Source organism: Acomys russatus, chromosome 27 (genome assembly GCF_903995435.1).
Source record: "Acomys russatus chromosome 27, mAcoRus1.1, whole genome shotgun sequence".
Classification (NCBI taxonomy): domain Eukaryota; kingdom Metazoa; phylum Chordata; class Mammalia; order Rodentia; family Muridae; genus Acomys; species Acomys russatus.
In genome coordinates, this window is record NC_067163.1 from 52921374 (window position 1) to 52936775 (window position 15402).

At 39.6% G+C, this 15402-nt stretch overlaps 1 protein-coding gene across 7 annotated transcripts in view; it reads left to right on the forward strand.

The window, feature by feature from the left end:
* Marchf1 (membrane associated ring-CH-type finger 1) overlaps positions 1 to 15402 on the forward strand; it is a 455732-nt gene that overhangs the window by 371593 nt on the left and 68737 nt on the right. For 4 of the 7 annotated variants that reach the window (XM_051169427.1, XM_051169424.1, XM_051169426.1 and 1 more), the window contains 2 exons: positions 81 to 160; positions 423 to 1190. In XM_051169427.1, coding sequence (XP_051025384.1) covers positions 81 to 160; positions 423 to 1190 — 848 coding nt within the window. The remainder of the gene's footprint in view (positions 1 to 80; positions 161 to 422; positions 1191 to 15402) is intronic. The other 3 variants (XM_051169429.1, XM_051169428.1, XM_051169430.1) reach the window with 1 other exon arrangement.

Below are 15402 nucleotides of genomic sequence, written 5' to 3' on the forward strand. Positions count from 1 at the left end.
TCAATATGTGGAAAAAAAGCAAGATATCAACCATGTATTACCTTAATCAAGATGCCAAATTATCTAACTTGTTTCTCCAGGCAAGCAGCCCAACGACAGGGACAGCTCCCAGGAGCCAGTCAAGGTTATCCGTCTGTCCATCTACTCAGGACATCTGCAGGTAAGTCTTGGGCAAATGATCCTGTTCAGTGTTCGTGAGACCAGCATTTTGTACTTCTGTTTCATGACCTGAAGACCTGTGGCTCTTGCCTCTGCTTTACATTGTCCACGGATCTAGGCCTTTAGGATTTCTTCAGTTTATCTTTACTTACCAACTTCTTGTCATGTTGTCATTTTCATCAGTCTCTCTCTTTCTCTCTTTGTTTGCCCATGACTTTCCTTTCCATTCCCATGTCCCATCCTTTGCCTGATGCCTTGTTTAGATCTTCCATCTTGCATGACATGTCAGAAGACGCACTTGAGCACTACACCCCTGTCGTGGTGCTGAGCCACGCTAGAAAGGAGTCTGATAAGAAACCAGTAAAACAGAAGCCTAGGAGGAGGAGGAGGAGGGTTTCTCAGAGGTATGAGCATGCAGAAGAACACGCAAAGGAGAGAAGAAAAGATTTTCATCTCCAGATCTCCAGTCCCAGGTGGAAAGAACTTTCTACGGAGACTTCAGATTCATCTTCCACAGATGAGAGTCACTGGGTTCAGGCAAAAAGACAAGCCCAGGTTAAATTCAGACTGTCTCGAAGGAGGAGAAATAATAGTAAGCCGTGTGGAAGCTTGGCTGGGTCTTCCACACCTGACAGAGTTGACCTGGTTGATCTGGGATCCAAAGGTGAAAAACACCAAGAGCTGATGGAATGTGCAAGTCATTCTTTAAGCATCTGTAGAGGAAAAGTCATAAGGTACCAAGAATGCAGTCCTCCCCTGCCAAGGGGGTCTTTGGTGGAGAAAAGACCCCCAGGGAGTCATTCAGGGAGTAAAGGCAGATACTGCTACAGAGATCCTCAGTTCTTGCTCACACTTAGGCAAAAAGAAACAATCAAGGAAAGATTTTCAGAAACCGATTCCAATACTGAAATCCTGGCAGCTGCAGAAGGGGGCCAGTGTGTGGATGACGCAGGGCTCCAGCTGGATACCTCTGCTCTGAAGCCTCCTGATGCTTGTGATGATGATGGCTCTGATAATTTTGAAGTGTGCAGGTCAGTAGTTACAGAAAAAGACTCGGTGCAACCCAAATATAGTTCTTCTGGCTGGGAGCTTGTGTTTCTGAACTTCCCTCAAAGCATTGCTTTCATTTGTACTGTTATAGGCTGAATGTAAGGTGGTAAAAGACTACGAGAAAAATCCATAGGCACAAAACCATATAGCATTAGATTTCTTCTCTTTCTTTAATTTATGGCTTGTTCTGGAATAGAGCTGGGCAAAGCCAATGAGTTTTATACATATCCTACCTAAAGCCATGACGACAGAAGCAGTAGGAGTGAAGCTATTTGGAAATGCCCAGTTCAAATATGGTCAATTTTCTTCAACCTGACAGAAAGGTATTCAAGCTGGAGGCTCTTAAAGGTCAATTTTTTGTATCAGAAAGATCTTCTGTGCTGTTAGCTGCAAATGGTTCTTCAATTGTCTGTCTGATTCAACAGGGTAACTCAAGACCTAAAGGCCAGAGACACAGGTCCTGGGCTTGTTGGTAGGTGCCAGAACCTCCAGGGGAGGGGGAGCTCACTCACTTTACCGATATCCAGGCACTGGTGATTTTTAACCATGTGGGCATTTCTTAGCAATAAGACCATTTTGTTCTGTTTTGTTTGTTTGTTTGTTTGTTTAGCCTCAAAGCAAATACTTTTAAAGATAGTGTTGAAAAGAATTACTGGGCTTTCTATTATTGTAGATATAAGTAAGACAGTTTTTAAACTGATACTATACTTAATTATTTAAGATGAATTCTGAGTCCAAGGAAATAGTGCCATTGCATATTGTTTATTTCATTTTGTTCTTACAAAAGCTGAAGTTGTTTTATAAAACCTACTGCATGCATGTGTGTGAAACATATGAACTAGAGTATGTGGCCCACAGCCACTCAGGTCAGAAGGAGTTAGGTCCAGATGTGAATAACAGGACAATTTGTTCTCTAAAGCTGTATCAGATAATTACTTATAAAATGTTTACTTGTTCCATCATTCTAGCATATTATGCACCGGACTTTATTATGAGAATTTGAAATTTTCCGTGCATGGTATTTGGATAGTTTCTGATATGGTAGCACTTATGGTTGGATGAAGAACACAGACTGAAAACTTATTTTGCACTTAGTACAGGTTAACAATCCCAACAGAGGATTTAGGAATGCATAAAACAGGGGTTCAAGTCACTCTAGAAACCAGAGGGCAATCCAAAGTACAAAAAAGAGTTGATGAAAGAAGCTGGAAGCCCATCCTGAAGAGGATGCTGACCACAAGAACCAAATGGTGGGAGGGACATGGCAGAAGTGTGGTAGTTCAGGGAACTGAGAGCCAGGATGTGGTGAGTGAGGGCAGTGGACGGTGGAGGTTCGCATGAAGAAGTGGCATGGGCCAGAATTGTCAAGACCCTTAAAACATGCCAGGGCATTTTAAAGGGCTAGGAGTAATGTGAGAGGCTAGGGAAACTGCTCAGTGGGCAGAGCTCTCACGGCAAAAGCACGAGGATCTGAATTCAGACTTGCAACACATAAACTTTTAAAAGGCCAGGGGCAGCAGCTGTACCTGTGACCTCAGCATTGGGAGGAGAGACAGGAGGACCCTTAGAGCTTCCTGGTCAGCTATTCTGGCCAACTCTGTGAGCTCCTGATAGACTTATAGATCTTGTCTCAAAACACAAGATGAAAAGCCAGCCAAATGGCTTGGTGCATAAGGGCGCTTACCACCAAGTCAAAAGACCCAAGTTAAATAAGCAAGACCCATATTATGAAATGACAGAACCAATCCTCCTAAGTTGTCTTCTGACTCTCCCACATACACCCACAATGGAAAACATGCATGTACATACACACACGCGCACACACACACACACACACACACAATGTGCACACATGCATGTACAAATAAATAACTATGCATGCCAACAAATGCCATATTTCTTTTTCAAATAGCAATGATCAAGTGGAGAGCCACTGGGGAAGAAATGTGATGTTGACCTCTGTCTGCACACATGAATGCATGTGCATGCATTAACTCTTATATGTGTGATACGCATATAACACACACACACACACACACACAATGCAAGTAAAGTGGCATCAGGTGATTTATGTAGGAATATGTGTTTCTTGTAATTCTTTGAACATGATGACTAGATGTCTTTGTTAAAAGTTTACACCATTTCTTCTCTAAACTGAAAATTTCCAGCTTAAACTGCCCCCCCATTGTCACACTCCCAAATCCACCTCTATTATTTAATAAATTTTACTTATAGAAGCTAATTTACTGGTAACTGGATGGGGAGGGAATAATATTTATGTCTAGAGCCAGAATAACAAGCTCTTCTTCTTTATAAGTACTGCTTTGGGGAGACACTTCCAGAGCTAAACGCTTTATTTAACTTAGACTTCTACAAGTGAGAGAAAGACCAAAGCACCTGGAGTTATTATTTTCTGCTGGGTGATGCCATCAAAATAACCGACTAAGCAACTGCCATGGGCAGCTTATACTCCTGGAGGCTGGAGGACCAGAAGTGTCAAGAGACTTGACATTTCCTTTAGCTAGTCTGTTGTCTATCTAGGTGGGGGACAGTGAATGTATACACAAAAAGACAGAAATTTGAGAGAGCCAAAATTAAGTGTAAGCAGAGAAATGCTGCAGGATTTTGAAGAAAAAGAAATCTTTTTCCTGACTTGATATGATGTAGAAATCCTTTCAGATCAGGTGCAACTAGAGCCAGGCAATGTGAGCTTTATACTGATGGAGATGCATGGGTGTAATTTCAGACATTCAAGTTGGTGAAAATACCACTAGGGAAAGACAGAGCTGAGGCACTAACATTGTGTGCTGAAGTTTCTGTGAATGTTTTTATGGGTAGACTGGAAGAATAATACAGGCTAATATAAATTTCAAAGCATTTTTAAGAAAATACAGAATCAATCAAAGTTGTTTAGCCCTGTTTTACAAATCTCTGCTTCCCAATGGCCTCCGTGAACTTCTTAATTTTGAGGGTTTTTTTTTTTTTTTTTAATCTTAAAAGCTGAGCCAGGTTGGGGGAAATGTGCTACATTTAGCCCATCTTCAGGCAAAGGCTGGCCATCGTTGGTTTTCTTATATCTCCTAGGTATCTTCATGACATTCCTTTAAAGAATAATAACATTTCAATGGAAAAACAAGTACAGACAAGAGTTTGGTAAATAAAACAGACTAGAAAAGCCACATAGAACTCACATGTTCTCGGTGATGGACTGGTAAAGAGACATGGTATATTGGCAGAAATACTCTACTGTGATCTAAGTAAGATATAGATAGATATAGCTATGGATATGGATGATACAGATATAGATATAGGTTAGTGAAAAGGAGACTGAATGACATGTTATTAGTCCACCAAGTAGGAACCATCTTATTTCTTAGGTTTAGTGAGAGCATAAGTTAAAGTTGTTGAAGACCATGACAACCCTGGGAACACGACAAACAGGAGACCCTGGTATTGACACATGTAGGAGACATCAGCGGCTAGTTGGCCTGAGAACAGTCTGATGATGAGTTCCATTATGAACAGGCCAGTTGTGATTCCAATAGCAATCCAGTGTAGGTTGTCCATAAGTCAGTTGTAGGCTTGTTGGTGAACAGCCTTGGATACATACACAAAAGGGGATCACTAAATGGACTCAAGAGGTTGTACATATGTGTGTGCATAATATGTGTACACATGCAACAATAATAAATAAAGAATATGTCACAAACTTTGGTGATGGTGATACCAGAGGAGTTGGGAGGACAGGTAGGAGAAATCCTGGTGGGGTTTTCATGTATAAAACTCTCAAAACATAAACTAATAATAATAGACATACTACAGAAATGCAAAACAGTTAGTAATTTTCTTATAATTGGTGAACTATACATTGCAATACCAAACAGCTCCATATGTATAATTCACACAGGTAACATGATATATTAACAAGAGAAATAAATAGCTACTGAGCATGAAAAAAAAAATCTTTTCAAGTCCAGGGAGAATAGAAAGATTTGGAGCTTATGCTGAGAGGAGTGGTGGCAATAACTAAAATAAATAAAATTAACCCTCTATAAGTGATGCTGTGGAGGAGAGATGCTTCCAGACAGATCATACACAGCAGGTTCCCCTGCTCAGGGAGTAAGATGGTGGTGAGAAAAGCAGTAGATGCCTGTGACCTTGCAGTTCTGTTGCTTCAGACATGCGAAGGCAGGACCAGCCTTAGTCACAACCACGAAGAAGAAGCAACCCCTGAGCCCTTCCTCCTTTTCTGTTCCTGGCATTTGGTCCCCATGTGAACACCATATCCTCTTTCACATAATTGCCACAGCCTTGTTCTGAGCAAGTGTTGCTATTAACCAACTATAAATTGGAAAACAAGACATTGTGTTGTTACACTCACTGTGTGTGCTGCTGAGAAGCCATTTCATAGAAAGATTATATCTAGAAGATGAGAAAATGTTAGCTTCTTGTGATGTTTCCAGTGGGTTGCTCATTGCTCTCGGTGGGAAGTGAACAGTCTTTAATATGATTTCCTAAGTCTCCACATGGTCTCTGCGTGAGATCTGCCTCTCCAGGTTTGATATGCACCATTAACTGTGACCTTCCTGTGCTGAGATCTTCCTAATTCCCTAAAAGAATCTAGGTCTTCCCTTTACATGGCTTACATTAATGTCTTCCTCCTCTGACCCTCACCAGATTTGTTGCTAGTCACGATTTCTCAGTTTAAAAGTCATTTCTCCCAGGACATTCTATTGCCAACCTAATTAAGGCTCAAGGCCCTCAACAGTCAGGCCCATGACATATCTTTTTATTATTTTTATTCATTTTTAGAAATAACTCTGATTATATTTGTTCCCCTACACACATCCAGATCTTTCCCACTCTCTTCCACCTCTTACATCCCAAATAACCCCTCTCTGCCTTTCACATACATGTGCACATACGCACATGTATTGCTAACTTTAGGTTCCATATGTGAGAGGATATACACAGCATATTTTTCAGTGCTACAATGCAACTATTTTGTGATTAACCATCATCTATTTCTGCTCAACATTTCCAAAGTACCTATAACAACACCTTGCAATTGCACAAACTACTCAGCGCAGGATATTTTTAATGAATTTAAGGAAATGTACTTTTAAGACTTTGGTGGGGACAATGTGAAGCCATAGGATCTGGTTTTGGATAAGTTTGCCTGCTATAAAATCTACCTATAAAGGATTCTTGACTGCTGTGGTTCTAAGACCATAACAGGAATTGACATCTACTAGAAGGCTTGCTAAAACACAGACAAGCAGTCATTCCTAGAGTCTCCTGCACTTTGGACTTGGAGCCATGAACTTATATTTTTTGGGTGGTCTCAGAGGATGTTGAGGCTTCAGACTAAGTATCATGTCTTAAGAACCATTGTTCCACGTTGTAGGTCACCTCATTGTTTAGATGGGGGAAAAATGGAGGAAAAGGAAGCAAAAGATGAGTTTGGGTAACTAAGCCTTAGGCATTTGTGTCACACTCCTTTGGAGTGTGACACAAAGCATAACTCAGTTTCTTTCTTGTTCACCATCATGGACTGATATAGTTGAATCTTTACCAGAAACCCAATCACCCTGGTTAGGTTGTTGCTTCCATGCAAAGCCACTTCCTCAACTCAGTCAACCCCGTTTCATCCTGTGAGCCCACAAGCTTCCTGAATCCTGTTTCTGACTCTTGTTTCATGTATGTAAGATGTGTTCATTCTCCAACAAGTCACATCATTTCATTCCCCAGAAGTCATTTCTATTCTATGCCATATTTCTCAATCCTACTGTTCCGTTCAGCTCCTTTTTACTTACTTTTCACGTTCTGGAGTCTAAACCCATGGACCTATGCATGCTAGAAATCCACATTTTTATGTCACTCTTATCAATGTTTCCCTGCCCACAACTGGTGAAATCTCATTTAAAATAAGTGGAAGGAGAAAAGGCTGCGTTAAGCTGGGCATGGTGACAGATGCTTGTAATTCTTCAGATGCTGGGTCAGGATATCCATGAGTTCAGTGACATCCTGAACTTCATGGAAAAATCCCTGCCTCAAAAACCAAAGGGAAGAAATAGGACACTAACTGTCTAAGTACCAAATCCAGGTATACAGATAGCTTCTGGGACTTCAGACACTCAAACAATGTGGCTGTCTTCTTGCCTGTATGTTGTCATTTTTTTTTTCTAACTAGAGACAGATTTCCTGTACATTATAAATGGGGTAAACAGAATCTACTTTGGGTTTACAAGTCATTAGCAGGGATCTGAAAGAGAAAAGAAATGCTCCCAACTCCTTGAAAATAAATCTCATGTAAGAAATATAATTATGCCAGGCCTGGATCACATGTATCCTAGAGTCAGTCATCTCAGGTATATGGGGATAAAGCACTTGGGTAGGAATGCTATATTTAAAATGGAGTTACTAGCAACTTCTGAGATATTATTGATTGGTAAAAGGATATTTGAACAGAAAAAAAGGTAGCAGCATCAGTAGAAATGGAAAATAATTAGAAAAAAGAAAAAGAAAAAACAAACTAGAAGACAATGATAGTGCTAGCTTTCAGCATCATTGACTGTGCTTCTTCTTTATCTTTATTGTCCTCTGCAAATGAGGCAATTTTCACCTCATTTTCATCCTGCTCCCTGAAGCCTTTCCAAGCTAGCTTGACCCACAATGTTCTTTTCTTTCTTGCAATTCCTATGTGAATATGGCATACCTAGTACTCAATTATCTTAATTTTATGTGCATTTATTCTCTGTTCTCCCTGCAGTCTTTGAAGAGTCTTGCTTCCATTTTATGCCCTCTAATACTTACAACTGTTGCATTGCTCAAGAACTTTTGAAATGGCTTTCATAATCAGCGACGTCTAAGAGGAGAGGCTTTCTCAAACCATGGGGAGTAATACGAACTAGGTGCACAGTGTAAAACAAATCATGAATACCAAATTCCTTCCCTTGATTTTTTTAAAAGGAAGAGCTAAAGGTTGGTGATAATTCCCAGAAATGTCCTGGTTTACCTGAGTTGTCTGGAGCCACAAGATATTATGCTGAAATCTTCCTATGTGTTATGCATGTTCTCTTTTTTTTTTTTCATTTTATTTTATTTTATTAATTTATTCTTGTTACATCTCAATGTTTATCCCATCCCTTGTATCCTCCCATTCTTCCCCTCCCCTATGACTGTTCCTGAGGGGGATTACCTCCCCCTGTATATGCTCATAGGGTATCAAGTCTCTTCTTGGCAACCTGTTGTCCTTCCTCTGAGTGCCACCAGGTCTCCCCCTCCAGGGGACATGGTCAAATGTGAGGCACCAGAGTACGTGAGGAAGTCATATCCCACTCTCCACTCAACTATGGAGATTGTTCTGACCATTGGCTAGATCTGGGTAGGGGTTTAAAGTTTACCGCCTGTATTGTCCTTGGCTGGTGCCTTAGTTTGAGCGGGACCCCTGGGCCTAAATCTGCCTATCATAATGTTCTAGTTGTAGGTTTCTAGCATGTTCTCATATTTACTAAGATGTCTCAGAGGCAGGCATGGGGGCCTACACTTTAATCCCAGTGCTTGGCAAGCAGAGGCAAGCAGACTGATCTGTGTGAGCTTAAGTCCAGACTAGCCTGCAGAACAAGTTCCAGACCAGCTAAGCCTACATGGTGAGATCCTGTCTCAAACACACAGTCAAAAAGTAACAAAGGAATTTTTAGAGCAACCAGACTATGGCTTTTGGGGAAAAATTAAATTGTAAAATTAATCTAAATAACTTCTGAGTGTTGAGCCTGAGAGTCTATAAGAATTGTATTTAAAATTGATCCTCATACCCAGTTATTAGATATTTAGACAGATCTTACAAAGAATTTGTAAAGTGCTGGTTGATGAGATGGCCCAGTGGGCACAGGCACTTGCATCCAGGCCTGACTTCCTGAGTTCAGTCCCCAGGAACCACATGGTAGAAAGAGAGAACTAAATGACACACACATACACACACATACACCAAATAAAAATACAATTTAAAATTTTAAATGTGACTAAAGTGTAAGCATTAATTAAGATAGATCAGATAGGTATAACTTTTTTTGCATTCCAAGTTAAAGGTGACAACATAGATATGAATATGTATAAATCTACAGAGCTTGGAAGTTTTATTTGGTAACTTTTTAAGTTCTTACCAAACTAAGGCCCTTGGATAAACATCCAATGAAATTTGAATTTGAGACAAGAAATAAAGAAGTGTTCATTTGGACATGCCCATACTGTGAAAGTATTCATTGGTTCTCTGAACTTCAAATTCAGGTGGACATCCTAGGTATTTTTTGTTAAGGGTAGCAAGGATAAATATGGCAAAACAAATAATATTGTTGAAATTATGTCAGGGTTCATGGCTAAAAACATGAAGACTATTGCATGTGTGAAGTATAATTTGCCTCTATAATAACTCATTCAAGTACAAACACAGCCAAGGAAAACAGCGGATCATAAGCCTAAAGGAGTGGCATCACATAACTTTTGATACTTACATACAATTTTACATATGTGTAGCTATGTGTTAGGTAGAGATATAAAAGCTAGCGCAAATGGGATGCAGATAAGATTTACAAAGTAAAATAACACTTTAGTGAGTAGTTTTGCACTAGTCAATTAAATAAGATATAAGCTTTTTATGCATCTTGCATGTATGTGTGTGTGTGTGTGTGTGTGTGTGTGTGTGTGTGTGTGTGTGTGTGTGTGTTTATGTTTACATGCTACATGGGGCACATGAGGTAGTCAGAGAACAAATTGCATGAGTCTTTTATTTTCTTCCTCTATATGGGTCCTGAAGTTCAAATTCAAGTTTTCGGGATTGACAGTAAGTGCTATTACAGACTGAGCCATATCACTGGCTCTATAAGATTTCTTTATCTTAACTATTTAAACAGTTATCAATCATTAGAAATATTCATTGATGATTCACCCATCACCCAGCTGGCCCTCCATCTATCTGCTCAGTGAAGACCCTTGAAACATCAGCATGTTTCTGCACTTTCTTGAAATGTTATCTTCTGTGGTACTTCTTTCCTCTTTGTTTTTGTTTTTGTTTTTGTTTTGTTTTGTTGGGTTTGGGAGGGGGACAAGATTTCACTGTGTAGCCTTTACTGTCTTGGACTTACTTTGTCAATCAGGCTGGCCTCTAACTCACAAGAGATCTGTCTTCCTCTGCCTCCCTAAGTAGTGGGATTAAAGGCATGTGCTACCAAGCCCATCTCTTTTTCTCTTTCTTAATCTCTAGTTCTGGCACAGTTCTTGAAGTTGGGCTCTTTGTATTTTTCAGCTGTTGATTCTGTGTTTGTATTGGGTTAGTGGCTGGACTTTGTTCTTTTCTTCCTACAAGTGAAACTGTCTATTATTTTCAAAATTCTTCCCATGATTGTCCCAGTTACTATCAATTGCTTTGACAGACACCATGACCAAAGCAGCTTACAGAGGAAACATTTTACTTGAGGCTCATAGTTTCACAAGGTGAATCCATGAGCATCATGACAAGATCAGGGGCAGGAGGCAAGCAAGCAAAACATTGGAGCAGTGGCAGAGAGCTCACATCTTATGACACAAACAGAAGACAAAGAAAGAGGGGTGAAGTTGGGAACGGCATGGGCCTTTGAACCCTCAAAAGCACCTTCCTCACAGAGACACCTACTAATCCTTCCCAAACAGTTCCACCAACTGGGAACCAAGTATTTAAACATCTGAGTGTATGGAGACTACTCTCATCCAAACCACAGTGGATAAAACGTACATTGTTCCACCTGTAGTGTTGAGACTTGAGAGGCTATTCTATGTGATGCAACATTCACCTCTAAGAGACAGTGAGTGCTTAAGAAAACTCAAAGGTTTGCCCTCTTCCTTATGTTATGGCCTTTGTTCTACTGAGTCTTTGAGGAATTAAGAGCATCCTGTATCCAATACATCTTAATAGCAGCTAAAAGAGGTGTGGTGGTGCACGCTTGATATCCTAGCAGCTGAGAGGTGGAAGCAGAAGCATCAAACACTTCAAGGCTAACTCCAGCTACCTAGAGCATTTGAGGCCAAGTACAACTACATATCGTCCTGCTTCAAACAAACAAATAGATCAAACACCCACTGAGTTGGTAGAAGCTACAGATCGAAGCAAATAGTGTTGACGACCTTCCAGAGGCACAATACATGGGAGAGTACCCAAAAGAGGCAGAAGCATCCCTTTAAATTCTCTCTACCTAGCTTGGCTAAACTTAGAGGGAAAGCGGCCTCTCCTTGCTGATGTCATCACATGAGAAGAAGAACCTGTGCATAGCACATGAGTGCATTCCCTGAACAACCTGTGCATAGCACATGAGTGCATTCCCTGAACTGCAGCACATGAGACTTGATCTCTTCCTTGGAATAAACGGTGGCATTCATCGCAGTCTCTGGTGCACAACTCGGATACATAGCATGCTTCTTATTTCACAAAGTAAAGATTTCTCCACAGACAGAGGGAAAAAAACATTTATAATGCTACATTTTAATGCTATAAATATTTTGTGTTATTTATCTCACTCTGTCATCATTTATCCAATGCTGAAACAATGAAGATACTGAAATAAGTAAGACACAAAGATATAAATCAAAAGGATTATTAAAATGGCATTCAATATGCTCATATATATACATATATGTATTTATTTAAAGGTATGCCTTGATCTTTTTATAATACTTTTATTCTTTGAGACTTGCATACATATGTACAATGAAATATGATCATAGCTACCTGCCTCTCCCACTGTCTCTCCTACACATCCCCCTTGCAACCTCACCTCTGTGATAACCCACTAAATCCAGTTAGTATTGTATGAGTAGGGGGCCATTCTTTGCATCAGAGGTATAGCTTGTTCTTTGCTGGGGTTTTCTTGTTACTATTTTATAATTGTTCACAATTTTAGAGGTAATTTTCGCAAGAATAGAATGGTGATTTCATCAATAATGCTGATTATATCTTGACCAGTAAATTATTTCATATGATCAGAACATCGAGCACTGATTAATTGCTTTCTAATCTGGCTAAACGGGTTCTGCAAATTTTAGAAAATGTATGCATTCTATAGGCCAGCTATTTATGCTGTGCTTTTAGAAAAGAGTAAACAGCCAGGTGGAGGTGGCACACACTTTTAATCCCAGGACGTGGGAAACAGAGGCTGGTGGATCTCTGTAAGTTCAAGGCCAGTCTGGTGTACAGAGTAAATTCCAGGACAGCCAGGGCTACCCAAAGAAACCCTGTCTCAGAAGGAAAGAAACAAACAAGCGAACAACTAAACAAAGAAACAAAGAAAGAGAGACAAAACAAAAGTAGGTCATTTTCCTTCCAAAACCATGCAGAAGTAGGTTTCAATAATCTCAGAAAGCCTCAGGCAAAAGTAAATATAAGATGCTTTTTGAGATATGTCAGCCAGACTTCGTGAAGTAGGCTTGGATAACACTTATTTTCTTTTTTGTAATTTTTAAGTTTGGTAAATAATATGTAGAGGCAGTTTATCTACTTGCTTAACTTAAAAACAGTATATATTCAGGATTATAGCTGTTTTCAAATGTACATTTTCTTTGCTGGATATTTATTTATTTATTTATTTATTTATTTATTTATTGTCTTTCACTACAGAGTTTTCTCTGTGTAGCCTTGGCTGTACTAGACTTGCTTTGTAGACCAGACTGGACTTGAGCTCGTAGAGATCCACCTGCCTCTGCCTTTCAAGTGCTGGGATTATGCCATATTTGACAATACAAAAACTCTCCTAAATAAATATTTTTTAAAAGCCTCTCTCTCCCACATAGCCATTGCTAACGTGGTCATGTGCTTTGCATTTAGATATATTATATATTTATGCAGACAGAAAATGAACATTGTTGAAACCTGGTCAATGAAACAGCACTTTTGCCACTAAATCATTTAGTCTGTGATTTTATCACTAGCTTAAACATTTCAATTTAATTACCACATTTGGGTTTTCCTCTTCCTTAGAATCATTGCAGAATATTTGGATTCATATCAAATCTTCTGTAATAATCCTCAGGCTTGAGTAAATCTAAACATTAGTATTTAATTTAGTCCTATAAGAAGGCCACTTCAGCCGCTCAGTGGTTTCCTTTTGTTCCGTTTACTTGGATAGTCTGTAGGAGCCAGTGCTCTCCATCCTAGCTGCAGGAAGAAGCATCCTAGGAGGAGACTCATAATTCATCTTGACTCTCTGACAGGTCCAGGTGTAGAATGGAAAAGGCCACAGCACAGATGTCTCTATCTCTTAGGTAGATTTTACTGAGGACAGTTTGCTGAGACCTTGCTTGTTTCTGGAGATGGTCGTTTTCTTGCTGTTGTTCTGGCCCTACAGACAGAATTCAGGACCTTGCTCAGGTTGGACAATGTTCTGCCACTGAGGTGTATGCCTAGCTCCTTAAAATTATATTTTATTTACTACATAGTATTGTGAAATTTTGTCTCTCCCTTTCAGCTTTTTTAGCAAGTGATAACCAAAACCCCTAACTCTATTACTTCCATTTTATACCTAGGTGAGCAACTCTTTCAGGAAGGAACCAAATTAAAATGTTTACCATACTCTAAGATGGGGTCAATGGAGAAAACAAAAATAATGAATGAAAAGAAAACAATGAACTACAAGTTATATACACCATAAAATTCACCCCGCGTATCTCACTTCTAGTCAGGGTTGTAAGGCCTCACAGTCTACCAGATTAAACTAGAAGTGACCTGAACCAGCATTTTACAAACAGCCCTCAACCTGAGCTGCCTGGTAGAGACACCTGAGATGTTGAAAGAAAAAAAAAAAAAAAAAAAAAAAAAAAACAAAAAGATTCATTGCCTGATCGCTCTGAAGGTCTCAGTGTGAGAGCATTTTTAAGAATGTGCTGGATGATTCTAAAATAAAACTTACCCTAATCCTGGCCAAATATATATAGATACGCATACGTACATGTATGTATGAAGGAGGAGGGAAGGGAGAAAGAGAAAAGAGGTGGAGGAAGAGAAAAGAGAAGTGGAGAGAGAGCTTTAAAAAATTATGAAAAAAAAAAAAACTTTACGAGGTAGTCCTCTTGGCTTTGTGATGTAATCTAAACACCTAATAACAGAGCCAGGTGGTGAACAATAAGTGAAAATTGTTTCCTCCTCTCTCTTGGGGCTATCTAAAATGTGAGATAGCGGTTACAAAGTGAGCAGCTTTATTGTAAAAATAGGAAAAAAAAAAAAGATTACTTTTAGCTCTTGGATTAAACTTCAGATTTTTCATCCAGTTGGCATAGAAATATAACTCCCTTTTAAATGAAGCTTTCAGGGAAACATGAAGTCATAACTCAAAAGATAAGTCACCACATCTGTACATCTGGAAATTTGCTAAATAAACAAATCAATGGGTCCCAACCTGTGATCACTGGATCAGAAGGTCTGGGAACTGGATCAAAATGCCTGGGTTTTAGCTAGTCCTCTGTGTGTGTGTCTATCTAGTGGACACTAAGGTCTAAAAGTAGTAGCATGTACAGATAAGAAGCCAAGAAGTGATATATCCACACTTCAGTGAGATGACTATCAGGCAGATGCTTTACAATGTAAGAGAAAGGAGACTATATGGGTGTGTGCATGAGAGACAGCAAAGCACAATGCCAAATATAGAGACAGCCTAAGTTTACAGTGTCTTACCATCAAGTTCTGCCCAGTAACTAAAAGCAATGGCTGTACACATTTTCGAAGTCTCTGGAACCACGTTGGCAAACAACTCAAGAAATGGTAACACATTCCTGGTAATTTGCAGTATCTGGTGTCTAATTGGGGCATTGAAATTCCTCTTATCTGTGTATTTGCATCTATTTTAAGAAGCTGCTACAGTGATGAGCTTCCACACTACTCTCCTGTCTCTTTCCTACTCCTGCTGAGCCTCTTTCTTTCTCCTTAGTCTACTCATTTTTTTTATGGCCCAATGAGTTTAATTAGGATTGTTTACAGTGGTATGGGTAAGGGTTATTTACAAGTAAACGAGTCTTCTCTTACCTTCACCGCTAACCGCCTACAGATGCTCAGGGAGGGGTCAGCTCTCCCAAGTGTTCCCTCTTCCATGGTGAGATGTTGCCAGGCCCAGTTTTGGGCTGGTATTGTACAGATAATCACTACTGCTATGAACGCATGAATACAATAATCATGCA